Genomic DNA, 17,758 nt, shown 5'->3' with positions numbered 1-17,758 from the left:
AACCATTGTAATATCATTCATTTTAAAATTTTTTTACCAGAATTGTAGTGTATTTTATTTCATTATTTATTTTATTGAAGTATAACTGACATAAAAATTTATATTAGTTTAAAATACACAACATAATGATTTGATATTTGTATATATTGTAAAATGATCACCGCAGTAAGTGTAGTGAACATCTATCACCATACATAGTTACAGAATTTTTTTCTTGTGAACTTTTAAGATCTAATCTCTTAGCAACTTTGAAATATACAAAATAGTATTATTAACTGTGGTCACTGTGATGTACATGACATCTCAAGAATTACTTATTTTATAAAAGGAAGTTTATATCTTTGACTGCCTTCAACCATTTTGCTCAATACATTTCCCACCTCTGGCAACTTGTGGCAACAATTAATTAATCATTAATCTGTTCTCTGTATATAGGAGTCTGTTTTTTTAATTCCACATATTATGGTATTTTTCTTTCTGTTTCTGACTTATTTCCCTTAACATGAGAAATATAAAGAGGAAAGTAATGTCCTGAGGGTCTGTTCATGCTATTGAAAATAGCAAGACTCCATTATTTTTTTATGGCTGAATACTATTCCTTACTGTGTGTGTAAACATGAATATAACACATTTCCCTTTTTCCTTTAAGTATAGTGTTTTATTTTTTATTTTTTTTAACATTCAGTGTTTGATTAGTTTTAGGTGTATGATATAGTGATTCAACAATTCCAAACAATTCCCAGTGCTCAGTATGAGAAGTGCACACCTTATTCCCCATTCCATTTTTAACCCATTCCCCCCCACCTTCCTTTTGTGACACTTTGTTCTTTATAATGATGAGTCCGTTTCTTCATTTGTCTGCCTCTCCTCTGTATTTTTGTCCCTTTGCTTATTGATTTTGTTTCTTAAGTTCCAAATATGAGGGAAATTATATAGTATTTGTCTTTCTCTGTCTTCACTTAGCATTATACTCTCCACCTCTATCCATATAATTTCCATTCTTTTTTATGGCTGAATAATATCCCATTGTGTGTATATACACCAACTCTTCTTTATTCATTAATTGATAGACACTTGGGCTGCTTCCATAATTTGGCTATTGTAAATAGTGCTGCTATAAACAGAGGGGTGGATGTATCTTTTTGAATTAGTGTTTTTGCATTCCTTGGATAAATCCCCAGTAGTGCAATTGCTGGATCAGAGGCTAGTTCTATTTTTAACTTTTTGAGGAACATCCATACTACTTTTTGTAGTCACTGTACCAGTCTGCAGTCCCACCAACATTGCAAGAGTGTTCCCTTTCTCTGCATCCTTGCCAACATGTGTTGATTCTTGTGTTGTAGGTTTTAGCCATTCCAATAAGCGTGAAGTTGTAGCTTAGTGTAGATTTGATTACATTTCTCTGATTATAAGTGATGTTGAATATCTTTTCATGTATCTGCTGGCCATCTGGATGTGTTTGGAGAAATGGCTGTTCATTTCTTCTACCCTAATTGGGTTGTTTGTTTGGTTTTTTTTTTTTCCATTTTATTTATTTTTTCAGCGTAACAGTATTCATTCTTTTTGCACAACACCCAGTGCTCCATGCAAAATGTGCCCTCCCTATTACCTACCACCTGTTCCCCCAACCTCCTACCCCTGACCCTTCAAAACCCTCAGGTTGTTTTTCAGAGTCCATAGTCTCTTATGGTTCGCCTCCCCTTCCAAAATTTTTTTTTTAATAAACATATAATGTATTTTTATCCCCAGGGGTACAGGTCTGTGAATCGCCAGGTTTACACACTTCACAGCACTCACGATAGCACATACCCTCCCCAATGTCCATAGCCCCCTCCCCCTCTCCCAATCCCACCTCCCCCCAGCAACCCCCAGTTTGTTTTGTGAGATTAAGAGTCATTTATGGTTTGTCTCCCTCCCAATCCCATCTTGTTTCATTTATTCTTCTCCTATCCCCCTAACCCCCCATGTTGCTTCTCCATGTCCTCATATCAGGGAGATCATATGATAGTTGTCTTTCTCCGATTGACTTATTTCACTAAGCATGATACGCTCTAGTTCCATCCACGTCGTTGCAAATGGCAAGATTTCATTTCTTTTGATGGCTGCATAATATTCCATTGTGTATATATACCACATCTTCATCTAGGTTCTTATAGACATTGCTGCTATAAACATTCGGGTACACGTGCCCCTTCGGGTTGTTTGTTTTTTGAGTGTTGAGTTTTATAAGTTCTTTATATTTGGGTACTAACCCTTTATCAAATGTGTCATTTGCAAATGTCTGATCCCATTCAGTAGGTTGTCTTTCAGTTTGTTGATTATTTCCTTCACTATAGAGAAACTTTTTATTTTGGTATAGTTCCTATAGTTTATTTTTGCTTTTGTTTCCCTTGCCTCAGGAGACTTATCTAAAAAGAAGTTGCTAGGGCTGAGGTCAGAGAAGTTATTGCTGTCTAGGCTTTTTATGATTTCAGGTCTCCCATTTAGGTCTTTCATCCATTTTGAATTTATTCTTGTATATGGTGTAAGAAAATGGTCCAGTTCCATTGTTTTGCATGTTGTTGTCCAGTTTTGCCAACATTTGTTGAAGATAATATTTTTTTCCTACTGGATGTTCTTTCCTGCTTTGTCAGAGATTAATTGACCATATAGTTGTGAGTTTATTTCTGAAATTCTGTTCTGTTCTATTGATCTATATGTCTGTTTTTGTGCCAGTACTGTTTTGGTCACTACAGCTTTGTAATATAATGTGAAGTCCAGAGTTGTGATGCCACCAGCTTTGCTTTTCTTTTTCAAGATTGCTTTGCCTATTCAGGGTGTTTTGTGATTTCATACTAATTTTAGGACCATTTGTTCTAGTTATTTGAAAAAAAAAGTTAGTATATTTTTTTTAAAAGTTAGTATTTTGACAGAGATTGCATTTAATCTATAGATTGCTTTTGTAGTATAGACATTTTGACAGTATTTATTCTAATCTATCAGTGTGGAATGTCTTTATATTTCTTTGTGTCATCTTTAATTTCTTTCATCACTGTTTTATAGTTTTCAGAGTACAGATCTTTTACCTCTTTGTTTAGGTTTATTCCTATGTATCTTACTATTTTTGGTACAATTGTAAATGAGATTGGTTTCCTAATTTCTCTTTCTACTGCTACATTATTGGTGTATAGAAATGGAACAGATATCTGAGGTGCGTGGGTGGCTCATTTGGTTAAGTGTTACCTCTTGATTTCCACTCAGGTCATGATCTCAGGAACCTGGGATCGAGCCCCACGTTGAGCATGCTTAAGATCCTTTATCTCTCTCTGCCTCTGCTCCTCTCCCGCTCATGAGCTGGCTCTCTCTTCCTCTCTAAAATAAATAAATCTTTAAAGAAGAAAGAAATGCAACACGTATCTGTATATTGATTTTGTATCCTGCAACTTTACTGATTTCTTTATCAGTTCTGGCAGTTTTGTGGTAGAGTCATTTGGGTTTTCTATAGACAGTATCACGTCATCTGCAAATAGTGAAAGTTTTACTTCTTCCTACCAATTTGGATGCCTTTTATTGTTTTGTTGTTGTTTGATTTCTGTGGCTTGACTTCTAGTAGTATCTTGAATAAAAGTGGAAGAGTAGACATCCTTGACTTGTTGCTGACCTTAGGGGGAACACTCTCAGTTCTTCCTCATTAAGTATGATGTTACCTCTGTGTTTTACGTAGATGGCCTTTATTCTGTTGAGGTATGTTTCCTCTATACCTATTTCACTGAAGGTTTTCATCATAAATGGATGTTATACTATGTCAAATGCTTTTCCGGCATCTGTTGAAATGATCAAATGGTTCTTATTCTTTCTCTTATTGATGTGATGTAATGTAATGATTAGTGATGTAATGTGTTGATTGATTTGCAAATATTAAACCACCCTTAAAATCTAGGAGTAAATCCCACTTGATTGTGGTGAATGATTTTTTTAAATGTACTGTTAGATTTGGTTTCCTAGTGTTTTGTTGAGGATTTTTGTGTCTATATTCATCAAGGTTAAAGGATATTGGCCGTGGTACTCTTTTTTTAGTGGTATCTTTATCTGGTTTTGGTATCAGGGTAATGTTAGTCTCATGGAATGGACTTGGAAGTTTTCTTTCCTTTTCTATTTTTTGGAACATTTTTAGAAGAATAGATATTAACTCTTCCTTAAATGTTTGGTAAAATTCACCTGTGAAGCCATCTGGTCCTGGACTTTTATTTGTTGGGAGTTTTTGATTACTAGCTCAATTTCTTTGCTGGTTATTGGTCTGTCCAAATTTTCTGTTTGTTCCAGTTTCAGTTTTGGGAGTTGATGTGATTCTATGTATTTATTCATTCCTTCTAGGTTGTCCAGTTTGTTGCATATAGTTTTTTCATAATATTCTCCTCTCTGTGGTGTTGATTATGTCTCCTCTCTCATTTGTGGTTTTATTTATTTGGGTTCTTTCTCTTTTCTTTTTGCTAAGTCTGGCTAAAGGTTTATCAGTTGTATTTATTTTTTTTTTCATAAAGCCAGCCCTTCCTTTCACTGGTCTATTCTATTTGTTTTTTACAGTTTCTATATTGTTTATTTCTGCTCTAATCTTTATTCTTTCCATCCGCTGGTTTAAGGTTTTTTGGTTTTTTCCTAGCTCCTTTAGATGTAAGGTCAGGTTGTTTATTTGAGAGTTTTCTTACTTTTTGAGGTACACCTATATTGTTGTTATAAACTTCCATGTTAGAACAGCTTTTGCTGGGCGCCTGGGTGGCTCAGTCAGTTAAGCATCTGCCTTCAGCTCAGGTCTTGATCCCAAGGTCCTGGGATCAAGTCCCACATCGGGCTCCCTGCTCAGCGGCGTGTCTGCTTCTCCCTCTGCCTCTACCTCCCTCCTTGTGCTTGTGCTCTTTGTTTCTCATGCTCTCTCTCTCTCTCTTTCTAATGAATAAATAAAATATTTTTAAAAAACAGCTTTTGTTGCAACCCCGAGGTTTTGGACCATTGTGTTCTCATTTTCATTTGTTTCCATGTACTTTTTTATTTCTTCTTTTGTTTCCTGGTTGAGCCATTCATTGACTAGTTGCGTGTTGTTTAACCTGCATATATTTGTGGTCTTTCTAGATTTTTTTCTTGTGGTTGACCTCTGGTTTCATAGCGTTGTAGTCAGAAAAGATGCATGGTGTGACTTCAGTCTTCTTGAATTTATTGTGGCTTGTTTTGAGAGCTAGTATGTGATCTATTCTGTAGGTTGTTCAGTGTGCACTTGAAAAGAATATGTATTCTGCTATGTTAGGGTGGAATGTTCTGAATATATGTCTTAAATCCATGTGTTCCAGTGTGTCATTCAAAGCCATTGTTTCCTTGCTGATGTTTTTTTTTTAAGATTTTATTTATTTATTTGAGAGATTGAGAGCGAGAGAGAAAGTGCATGAGCAGAGGGGAGGGGCTGAGCAAGAGGGAGAAGCAGACTCCCTACTGAGCAGGGAGTCCTCCTCAGGGCTCTATGCCAGGCAGGATTGCGAAATCATGACCTGAGCTAAAGGCAAATGCTTAACTGCCTGAGCCTCCTAGGAGACCCAGTTTCTATTTAGTTGATCAGCCCATTGATGTAAGTGGGGTGTTAAAGTACCCAACTATTGTATGATTATTGATTATATTTGTTATTAACTCTTTGTCTTCTTTTGCTCATATGTTGGGTGCCTAGATATTTACAATTATTGTATTTTCTGATTGGCTATCCCCTTCATGGTTATATGTTGTCCTCCTTTTTCTCTTGTTAGTCTTTGTTTTAAAGTCTGTTTTCTCTGATACCAGTATTGCTCCTCCATCTTTCTGTTGATAGCCATTTTCATTATAGATGTTTCTCTACTGTCTCATTTTCAATCGCTTGGTTTCTTTAGGTCTAAAATGAGTCTCTTGTAGGCTGCATATAGATAGGTCTTATTTTTTTTTTTTTATCCATTCCGTCTCCCTGTGAGTTTTGATTGGAGAATTTAGTCCATTTACCTTCATAGTAATTATTAAAAATGTATTGTCATTTTATTCTTTGTTTTGTGGTTGTTTCTGAAGATTTTTGCTGATCCTTTATTGTTTTTATTTCTTTCATCATTTGATTTTCCTTATTGATATATTTAGATTTTCTTCTCTCTGTTCTTTACGTATTTATTAGTGGTTTTTGATATATGGTTACCATTAGGTCTGTGTGTGATGTCTTCTGCCAGTAGCAGTCTATATTAATTTGATGGTCGTTGAAGTTTGGACCCATTCTTTACTCTTCTCCTCCCCACATTTTAGGAACATTTTGTCATATTTCACAAATTTACATATTTTACATGTTTTCCATTTATTTTTTAATGTCTTGGCTGAATTTTTACAGAAATATTAATTTTTACTTCTTTAGTTTCCTAGCTTTCTACTTTCACTTTTGGTCTCTCCTTTCTACTCACAGAGTCCCCTTTAATATTTTTTACACAGCTGGTTTAGTCATCATGAACTCCTTTAGTTTTTATTTCTCCTTCTATTCTGAATGGTAGCCTTGCTGTATAGAGTATTCTTGGCTGCAGATTTTTCTCATTCAGTACTTTGAACTTATCATGCTACTCCCCTCTGGCTTGCAAAGTTTCTGCTGAAAAATCTGCTATCCTTTTGTGTTTCTCTTTTATGTTACTATCTTCTTTTGCCTTGCTGCTTTTAAAATTTTTTAAAAAGATTTTATTTATTCATTTGATAGAGGGAGGGAAAGAGAGCAGAAGCAGGGGGGCTGCAGAGGGAGATGGGGGAAGCAGGTACCTGATGTGTGGTTGAATCCCATACCCTGGGATCATGGCTTGAGCTGAAGGCAGATGCTTAACTGACTTGAGCCCCCCAGATGCCTCTTAAATTTTTTTTCTTCATCACTGTTTTTTTTTTTACCAGTTTAATTACAATATATCTTGGTATGGATCCCCTTGTTGATTTTATTGGGGGTTCTCATGCCTCCTGGATCTGGATATTTGTTACCTTCTCCAGATTAGGGAAGTTTTCAGCTATTATTTCTTCCAATAAATTTTCTACCCTGTTTTCTCTCTCTTATTCTAGGACTCCTATAATATGAATGTTATTACATTTGGTGGAGTCACTGTGTTCCCTATGTCTATTTTCATTTCTCATAATTCTTTTTTCTCTCTTGTTCAACTTGATGACTTTCCATTATTCTGGCTTCTAGATCACTAATTTGCTCCTCTACTTCTTCTATCCTTCTCTTCGTTCCATCAAATGTGCTTCTTATTGAGCCCTTTATTTCAGCTGTTATTCCTTATCTCTGTGTTAAGGGTCTCACTGATGTCCTCCATTCTTTTTTCAAGTCCAGTGAGTATGTTTGTGATCATTACTTTAAATTCCCTATCAGCATGTTAAGTATTTCTGTTTTGCTTAGATTTCTGGCTGTGGCCTTGTCCTGTTCTTTCATTTTGGATAAATTTCTCTGTCTTCTCATTTTACCTACATTACTGTGCCTGTTTCTGTGCTTTAGGAAAGTCAACAATATCTTCTATTCTTGAGGGTAATGGCCTTATGATGAGGATATCCTATAATGCCTTGCCCAGTAGTATCCCTTGTTCCCTAGGGCCTGGTGCTTACAGGAGTGTCTCCAGTGTGTGCTGTATATGCTCTTCTTTTGTTCTAGTCACTTTATCCTTCAGGCCAGTTGTTTGTGAGGCTCTATTTGTGTGTTGTGGGTAGTATTTGATCCCTTGCCTGAATGTGGCATGTTTTAGCTAGGTGTGCTCTGGTCTGTTTGTGAGGTGAGACCTACACCAACACTATAACTAGTGCTCTGCAAAACTCCTAAGTCAGGAAGCATTGTGTGGACAGGGTTCGGGGCTCATCTTCTGCGGGAGGGAGTCGTCAAGGTGGGATTGTAGCAGTGGAGGCTGGGAATGGGAGTTCCACTAGAATGTGGGAGAGGCATGGCTTGGTATAAGCATGTAAGGTTGGGTTGTCAGCATTGTGCTGGTTTCTGTCATGGCTCTGTGCTTACACTTAGGGTCGGGGAAGGAAATGGCACCACCTAGTTCGTTTCTTCCTGGAGGTTTCTCTCCATGAATGATGCCTCTCTGGGATGTGGTCTGAAATGAACAAATAACCTCCCCACCATGTACTCCAGGTGCTCTTCAGATCACTGTTGCCACACTGTATACTCACAGGTTGTTTGCCTGCCTCCTCTGCAAGTGTAGCACAATGCCCTCTGGGCTGTATCCCAGCCAAGCCCAGTGAACTTTAAAACTCTAGATTTTATGCCTTGCTGGTTGCTGAAAGTCAAAAAATTTGGCCCCGCTTGTTGTCCAAGCCAATTGCTATGGGGATTTGTTCCCATCCACTCCCCTGTGTATTAGTCTGGTAACCCTTTTCTGTGACTGCTGCTTCCTTCCCACCCCAGTGACCACTATCTGATTCTCTCCCTAAACATGTCTCCACACTTTCTATCTTCTTCAGTGTGGCTGCTTCTGTACCTTTAGTTGTGTAGTTGTTCTTCCAGTCTTCAGGCCAATGCTGGTGTATTTTGGATCTTTTGATAGTTATCTGGTTGTATTCATGGGACAGGCGAGCATAGGGTCCTCCTATTCCGCCACCATCTTCCAATGAACCTTTACCACATTTTTAAAAATCTCATTTTCATTTTTTCTTCTTTCTTATACCCTATTTGTCTGTTTATGTCCTTTTGAGTTCAGTATATAAACAGGTATATTTTGAGTGAAAATTGTTTTTTAGAAGATTTATTTGAACACATTAATAATATACCCAAAACAAGCAAGATAAAATTGATCAAGAGCAACCTCTGATAAAAGGTTCCACAAAGATCTGTCAATGTCCTTGTTTTTCTTTTATTCCCACTACTGTCAGGTGATTGCCAAAAAAATACGTGTTATCTCAGTTTTTTGCAACTTTGAATAACATCTTCATTGAGATATAATTCACATACCATTAAATTAACCAGTTTAAAGTGTACAATGAGCTTTTTGTATATTCTCAGACATTATATTTCTTATTTATTTCCTTAAACTGATTTTGTATTATTTTATAATTGGAATTTTTCTAGAATTTTACCGTCAGAATGGAATTATTCTAGATGCCATAGAATTTCAAATGTTAATTCTAATTTGGGTTAAATACTGGGCTTTGAGAATCATGGAATAATGTTTTCCCTGAGAAATTGAATATGACTTGGTTTTGTTTTTTTCTAATAACTAGTTTGAATTCTGATGTGGCAGCTGTGAAAGAAAACATCAATACTCCTGATAACCCATGTGGAAATGGCAAACAAGATCGGATCAAACAAAGAAGAGCTTCCTGTCCTCGACCAGAGAAGGGGACTAAATTCCAACTTACTGTCCTTCAGGTCAGTGTGTAAATATTATTTGGTAAAGAGTGTGTGTAGAGGTCTGTGTTGACAGGTTGGGACCATGTTGCTTCAGACATAAGTATAGAGCATTGCAGAATGCTGACATGTCTTTCATTAAAATCTTTTCTGATTATAATATTCTGTACTAGGAAATATAGGCCAAATATTAGGAAGAAAATAAAAATCACTTTTTACCACCTCTCAGAGATAGTTCCTATTAATGTTTTAGTTTTCATCTTTCTTTCCTGTATGTATGTGTACTATTTTACATTATTAAGGTTGTAATAGTACTAGAAATAGTAGCATATTTATTGCATTCTTTTGTGGTAGAAACCCCAAATGTTATGCATTTGTTTTATCATTTAATCCTTCAGTACGCCTGTATGATAGATGTTAGTATACTCATCTTTACAAATGAAGATGATGAAGATTTGAGAGGTAAAGTAATTTGCCTGAGGTCATTGAATTGGCAAGTGATTGTTGGATCTGAATCCATTTCAGACTTTAAAGCTGGTATTCTAACCAATGTGATAAACATTTTGGATGGATGCTTAAACCTATATATATAATTTCATATTCTTCTTTTTCTTTTGCTGAACACACACACATGTACACACACATATATACACATATATATTATTCGTATTAAGTTTTTAATTTTAATTCCAGTATAGTTAACATACAGTGTTATATTAGTTTTAGGTGTACAATATAGTTACTCAACAGTTGTGTACATTACTTAGTGGTCATCATGATAAAGGTAATCTAATCCATATCATCTATCTCACCCATCCCCCATATACTTCCCCTGTGATAAACAGGGGAGGTTTTTTGATTACTGACTCAAGTTCTTTGCTGGTTATCTATTTCTTGGTTGTGTCTCTCTCTCTTTTTTTTTTCAATTTTTCATTTGTTCTTAAATACCGCATATGAGTAAAATGTTATTTGTCCTTGTCTCACTGACTTATTGTACTTAGCATTACACTATCGAGTGCCATCCATTTTGCTACAAATGGCAAGATTTCATTCTTTTTTATGGCTGAATGATATTCCATTGTGTGTGTATATATGTATGTGTATATATATCTGTATCTACATAGATATAAGATATATACACACCCTACATCTTCTTTATCCAATCTTCAGTTGATGGGCACTTGACTTGCTTCCATATCTTGCTTATTGTAAATAGTGCTGCTATTAACATAGGGGTATATATATCCCTTTGAATTAGTGCTTATATATTCTTTATGTAAATAGCCAGTAGTATGATTGCTGGATCATGGGGTAGTTCTATTTTGAACTTTTTGAGGAACTTCCATAGTCTTTTCCATAGTGGCTACACCAGTTTGGATTCCAAGCAATAATGCATGAGTGTTCCTTTTTTGCCACATCCTTGTCAATAACTATTTTTTCTTGTGTTGTTGATTTTAGCCATTCCAACAAGCATGAGGTGATAGCTCATTGTAGTTTTGATTTTCAGGTCTGTGATGATGAGCATCTTTTCATGTGTCTGTTGGCCATCTGAATGTCTTCTTTGGAGAAATGTCTGTTTGTGTCTTCTGGCAACTTTGTAATTGGATTATTTGTTTTTGTTGTGTTGAGTTTTACAAATTCTTTATACATTTTATATGCTAGCCCTTTATCAGATATGTAATTTGCAAATATCTTCTCCCATTCCATAGGTTGCCTTTAGTTCTTAATTGTTTCCTTTGCTATTTAGAAGATTTTGTTTTGATGTAGTCACAGTAGATCATTTTTGCTTTCGTGTCCCTTTCTTCAGGAAATATAACTAGAAAGAAGTTGCTAGTGCTGATACCAGGAAGTTACTGTTTGTATTCTCTTCTAGGATTTTTACAGTTTTAGGTCTTACATTTAGATCTTTAATCCATTTTGAATTTATTTTTTGTATATGGTGTAAGAAAGTGGTGAAATTTTATTCTTTCTTTTTTAAAGATTTTATTTATTTATTTGACAGAGAGAGAGAGATCACAAGCAGGCACAGACGCAGGCAGAGGGAGAGGGGGAAGCAGGCTCCCTGCTGAGCAGAGAGCCCGATGCGGGGCTCGATCCCAGGACCCCGAGATCATGACCCGAGCCGAAGGCAGAGGCTTCAACCTACTGAGCCACCTAGGCGCCCCTGAAATTTTATTCTTTTGCATATTGCTCTCCAGTTTTTCCAAAGCCATTTGTTGAAGAGACTGTCCTTTTACCATTGGATATTATTTCCTGCTTTGTTGAAGATTAATTGATCCTAAAGTTGTGGGTTTACTTCTAGATTTTCTGTTATTGTTCATTGATTTATCTGTTTATTTTTATGCCAGCACCGTAGTGTTTTGATTAATACAGCTTAGTCGTATAACCTGATGTCTAGATTTCTGTTGCCTCCAGCTTTGCTTTTCCTTTTCCTTTTATTTTGCAAAGATTTATTTGTTCATTTTTTAGAGAGGAAGAGAGAGCTTGTGTGTGAGTGGAGGGAAGGGCACAGAGAAAGGGAGAAGAAGAGAAGCAAACTGCCTGCTGAGCTTGGAGCCCTATGTGAGGCTCAGTCTCACAACCCTGAGCTCATGACCTGAGCTGAAATCAAGAGCCTGATGCTTAACTAACTGAGCCACCCAGGCACCCCTGCTTTTCCTTTTAAACATTGATTTTTGTGTGTATGTTCATCAGGGATATTGGCTTGGAGTTCTCTTTTCTAGTGGTGTCTTTATCTGGTTTTGGTGTCAGAGTAATGCTGGTGTCATAGAATAAATTGGCAAGTGTTCCGTTCTTCTCTATTTTTTGAAATAGTGTGAGAAGAATAGGTATTAACTCTTCTTTATATGTTTGGTAGAATTTGCTTGTGAAGGCATCTGGACCTGGGCTTTTTTTGTTGGGAGTTTTTGATTACTGACTCAAGTTCTTTGTTGGTTATCTGTTCAAATTTTCTATTCCCTTCTGTTTCAGTTTTGGTAGTTTATATGTTTGTAGGAATTTATCCATTTCTTCTAGGTTTCCTAATTTTTAGCATATAATTTTTAATAATATTCTCTTGTGATTGTTTCTATCTATGTGTGGTGTTGGTTGTTATTTCTCTTTGCTCATTTGTGATTTATTTGAGCACTTTTCTTCTTGATAAGTGTCGGTAGAGGTTTATCAGTTTTATTCATTTTTTTCATAGAGCTAACCCTTCCTTTCACTGGTCTACTCTATTTTTTTTTCCAGTTTCTGTATCGTTTATTTCTGCTCTAATCTTTATCTTTCCTTCTGCTGGTTTAAGGTTCTGTTTGTTGGTTTTTTCCTAGCTCCTTTAGATGCAAGGTCAGGTTGTTTTTTTGAGAGTTTTCTTGCTTTTTGAGGTGCTCCTAGATTGTTGTTATAAACTTCCATGTTAGAACAGCTTTTGCTGAGTGCCTGGGTGGCTCAGTTAGTTAAGCATCTGCGTTCAGCTCAGGTCATGATCCCGGGATCCTGGGATCAAGTCCCACATCAGGCTCCCTGCTCAGCAGGGCGTCTACTTCTCCAACTGCCTCTGCACCTCCCTCCTTGTGCTTGTGCTCTCTCTCTTTCTCATTCTCTCTCTCTCTCAAATGAAAAAATATTTTCAAAAAACAGCTTTTGTTGCATCCCAGAGGTTTTGGACCATTGTGTTCTCATTTTCATTTGTTTCCATTTCATTTGTTTCTTTTTTATTTCTTCTTTTGTTTCATGGTTGAGCCATTCATTGACTAGTCTTGTGTTATTTAACCTGCATATATTTGTGGTCTTTCTAGATTTTTTTTTCTTGTGGCTGACTTCTGTTTTCATAGCGTTGTGGTCAGAAAAGATGCATGGTATGACTTCAATCTTCTTGAATTTATTGTGACTTGTTTTGAGAGTTAATATGTGATCTATTCTGTAGGTTGTTCAGTGTGCATTTGAAAAGACTGTGTATTCTGCTGTTTTAGTGTGGAATGTTCTGAATGTATGTGTTAAATGCATCTGTCCATTGTGTCATTCAAAGGCAGTGTTTCCTTGTTCATTTTCTGTTTGGATGATATGTCCATTGATATAAGTAGGGTGTTTAAGTCCCCTGCTATTACTGATTATTATCGATAAGTTCCTTTATGTTTGCTATTACTGTTTTACGTATTTCGCTGGTCCCATGTTAGGTTCATAAATATTTGCAGGTGTTAAAGCTTCTTGTTGGATTGTCACCTTTATTGTTATGTCTTTTTTAATGTCTTCTTATATTTTTGGTTTAAATGTCTAGTTTGATGTAAGTATTTTGGCTTTCTTTTGACATCCATTTGCATGATAGATGTTTATCCACCCTGCCACTTTCAATCTTCTTAAGTCTTTAAGTGTAGAATTGATCTTTTGTAGGCAGCATATAGATGGGCATTGTATTCTTATACATTCTGTTACCCTATGTCTTTTCACTGGAGTATTTATTCCAGTTATTACACGGAAAGTAATTATCAATTACATATCTATTAGATATGTACTTATTGCATTTTATTACTTGTTTATGGTTATTTCTGAAGATTTTTTTTCTCTCCCTTTCTTGTGTTTTTCTCTTTCATATATTGCTGATTTTTCAGTTTTATATTTGGATTTCTTTATCTTTGAATATTAGTGGTTTTGATATGTGATATTGGGTGTATGATAAATTTGATTTAACATTTACTGCATATTGCAGTCTGTGTTAAGTTGGTGGTCATTTAAGTTTGAAACAATTCTTTACTCCTCTTCTCCCCATGTTTTAGGTATAGGTTAGTTCATGTTATCCTTTTTTTTGGTGAGTTCCTTAACTGATTTTTTTTTTTACAAAAATACTCATTTTTACCACTTCTCTGTTTCTGCACCTGTACTGTCACTTTTCCTCTTTTTTACTTTTAAAGACTTATTTATTCATTTATCAAAATTATTTATTTATTTATTTACTTTGGAGAGAGAGAGAGCGAGCACACTTGAGTAGGGCTAGGGGCAGAAGGAGAAGGAGAGAGAATCTCTAGCAGACTCCCTAGGGGCTCAGTTTCACAACCCTGAGATCATGACCTAAGCCAAAATCAAGGGTGGGATGCTCAACTGACTGATCCACCCAGGCACCCCATATGCTGTCACTTTTGCTTTCTCTTTTCTGCTCAGAGTCCTTTTTAATATTTCTGCAGGGCTCGTTTAGTGATCATGAACTGCTTTAGTTTTTGTTTGTGAAACTCTGTCTCTTATTTTATATGGAATGATAGCTTTGCTGTATAGAGTATTCTTGGCTTCAGATTCTTCCGTTCAGCACTTTGAATAGATCATGCCATTCCCTTTTGGCTTGCAAAGTTTCTGTTGAAAAATCTCCTGCTAGCCTTATGGCTTTACCTTTGTAAGTTAAGGATTTCTTTTGTCTTACTGATTTTGAGATTTTTTTTCTTTGTTACTTATTTTGCAAATTTAATTACAATATGTCTTGGTATCAGTCTGCTTTTATTTATTCTTTTGCGGTTCTCTGTGCCTCCTGGATCTGGATTTTTGCTTCCTTCCTCCAGATGGGGATGTTTTTAACAATTATTTCTTGAAATAAATGTTCTGCTCTCCCTTTCTCTCTCTTCTTCTTTTGAGACTCCTGTTTGGATGTTATTACATTTGATGTATTCACTGAGTTTCCTAAGTCTGTTCTTTTGTTACATAGTTCTTTTGTCTCTCTTTGTTCATCTTTATTCCTTTCTACTACTCTTTCTTCCAGGTCACTAATTCATTTCTCTGCTTCTTCTGTCTTGCTTTTCATTCCATTAAGTATGTTTCTCATTTCATTTATTGTGCCCTTTAACTCTGTTATGTCTTTCCTTATCTCTCTGTTAAGGGTCTCACTCATGTCTTCTACTCTTCTCAGGTCCAGTGAATTTCCTTATCATTTTTTGCTTTCTTTATCAGGCATGTTACTTATGTCTCTGGCTGTGGCCTTGTCCAGTTCTTTTATCTGGTATAAGTTTTTATCTCATTTTTTCTGGCTCTCTGTGTCTGGTTTTTTTGTGTTAAGAAAGCCACCTGTGTCCTCTGCTCTTGAAAGTAGTGACTTTATGGGGCGCCTGGGTGCTGCAGTCGGTTGAGCATCCAACTTCTTGGTTTCAGCTCTGATCATAATCTCAAGGTTGTGAGGTTGAGTCCTATGTCAAGGTCTGCATCGGGCTCCCTGATTTTAGGAAGAGTCCTCCACATCAGTCCAAAATCAATATGAACATATCTGTCTCCTGTGTTCCTCCAGCTTTTTGTGACTTTCATTTTTTTTTAAGATTTTGTTTATTTATTTGACAGACAGAGATCACAAGTAGGCAGAGAGAGAGGGGGAAGCAGGCTCCTGGCTGAGCAGAGAGCCCGATGTGGGGCTCGATCACAGGACCCTGAGATCATGACCTGAGCTGAAGGCAGAGGCTTTAACCCACTGAGCCATCCAAGCGCCCCTGTGACTTCCATTTTTATGTTGCCTCCCCACAGGTCGCTGTTTCTTTAAGGGCAACAACCCCCAGCTGTCATTTGGCCTCCTGGATTGCTCAGTGCTGAGTCAGCTGACCTTCAAAGTTCAAGGTTCTAAGCCCCACTGGTTTTACAAACTCAACCCCTCTGGTTATTAAAGCTATACGTTATGGGGATTAGTTTTCCTTGCGGACCTGTTTCTCAGCAATCTTTGTATAGCTAGTCCCTCCTGCAGGCAGCCTTATTTACCATTGACCTTCCTAACCTTTGAGGTGATGGTTCTTCCATATATTTAGTTGTGGAGTTTGTTTTGCCGTCTTCAGATCGCTGTCCAGTTTATTGACTTGGATGTGGATGATACCTAATTGAAAACACAGGATGAGGTGAGCTCCAGGTCCTCCTATTCCATTGTCTTGCCAAACTCTTACTCTCCTTTCTGCCCATTTTGTAATTGGTTTATTTTTTATATTGAGTTCTATATTTTCTTTATATATTTTGGATGATACCCTTTATTGGATATGTCAGTTGTAAATATCTTCTCCAATTTAGTAGGTTGTTTTTCAGTTTTTTGTTTTTTTTTTTAAATATTTTATTTATTTGACAGAGAGAAATCACAAGTAGGCAGAGAGGCAGGCAGAGAGAGAGAGGAGGAAGCAGGGTCCCCGCGGAGCAGAGAGCCGGACGTGGGGCTCGATCCCAGGACACTGGGATCATGACCTGAGCCGAAGGCAGAGGCTTTAACCCACTGAGCCACCCAGGCGCCCCTGTTTTTCAGTTTTGTTGATTGTTTTCATTGTTGTAAAGAAACTTTTTATTTTGTTACAATCCCAATAGTTCATTTCTGTTTTTATTTTCCTTGCCTCGGAAGACATATCTAGAATAATGTTGGTACAGCTAGTGTCACAGAAATTACTACCTGTGTTCCCATCTAGGACTTTTATGGTTTTAGGCCTCTCATTTAATTCTTTCATCCATTTTGAATTTATTTTGTGTATGGTGTATGAAAGTAGTCCAGTTTCATTCTTTTGCTTCTAACTCTACAGTTTTGCCCATGCTATTTTTCAGAGAGACTGTCTTTTCCAATTGCATATTTTTGGCTCTTTTGTTGAAGATTAATTGACCATATAATTGTGTGTTTATTTCTGGGCTTTCTCTCCTGTTCTTTTGATCTGAGTGTCTGTTTTTGTGCCAGTACTGTACTGTTTTGATTATGATGACTTTGTATTGTAACTTGTGGAATTGCCATACCTCTAGCTTTGCTTTTCTTTTTGAGAATTGTTTGGGCTAATCAGAGTTTTTTTGTGGTTACATACAAATTTTAGGGTGTTTTCTTCTAGTTCTGTGAAAAGTGTTGTTATTTTGATAAGGTTTGCATTAAATGTGTAGATTGCCTTGGGTAGTATGATCATTTTAATAGTATTTGTTCTTTTAATCCATGAGCATGAAATATCTTCCCATTTCTTTGTGTCATCTTCATCTTTCATCAGTATTTGATGGTTTTCAGAGTATAGGTCTTTTGCCTCTTTGGTAAGTTTATTCCAAGGTATTTTATTATTTTTGGTACAATTGTTAATGTGATTTTCTTTCTTTCTCTCTTTCTGTTTCTGCTGATTCATCATTAGTGTACTGAAATTCAACTGATATCTGTACATTGATTTTGTATCCTGTGACCATAGTAAATTCATTTATCAGTTCTGGTAGTTTTTTCAGTGTTTTGTTTTGTTTTCTTTAAGTTTTCTATGTATAGTATGTTGTCTGCAAATAATGAAAGTTTTACTTCTTCCTTACTGTTTTGGATTCCTTTTATTTGTTTTTGTCATTTGATTGCTGTGGCTAGGACTTCTAGTACTGTGTTGAATAAAAGGGGTTAGAGTAGACATCCTTGAATTTTTACCTTGGGGGGAAAGGTTTCAGTTTTTCATCACTGAGCATGATGTTATCTACGTGTTTTTCACATTCGACCTTTATTTT

At 36.3% G+C, this 17,758-nt stretch overlaps 1 protein-coding gene across 3 annotated transcripts in view; it reads left to right on the top strand.

Annotated features, from left to right (window-relative positions):
• WNK3 (WNK lysine deficient protein kinase 3) overlaps positions 1 to 17,758 on the top strand; it is a 157,738-nt gene that overhangs the window by 100,583 nt on the left and 39,397 nt on the right. For all 3 annotated transcript variants that reach the window (XM_045994705.1, XM_045994706.1, XM_045994704.1), the window contains exon 12: positions 9,214 to 9,361. In XM_045994705.1, the coding sequence (XP_045850661.1) occupies positions 9,214 to 9,361 (148 nt within the window). The remainder of the gene's footprint in view (positions 1 to 9,213; positions 9,362 to 17,758) is intronic.

The sequence above is a fragment of the Meles meles genome, chromosome X, assembly GCF_922984935.1.
Source record: "Meles meles chromosome X, mMelMel3.1 paternal haplotype, whole genome shotgun sequence".
Lineage (NCBI taxonomy): Eukaryota > Metazoa > Chordata > Mammalia > Carnivora > Mustelidae > Meles > Meles meles.
The sequence above is the reverse complement of the archived record's forward strand: the minus strand, read 5'-3'. Positions and strand labels throughout refer to the sequence as shown.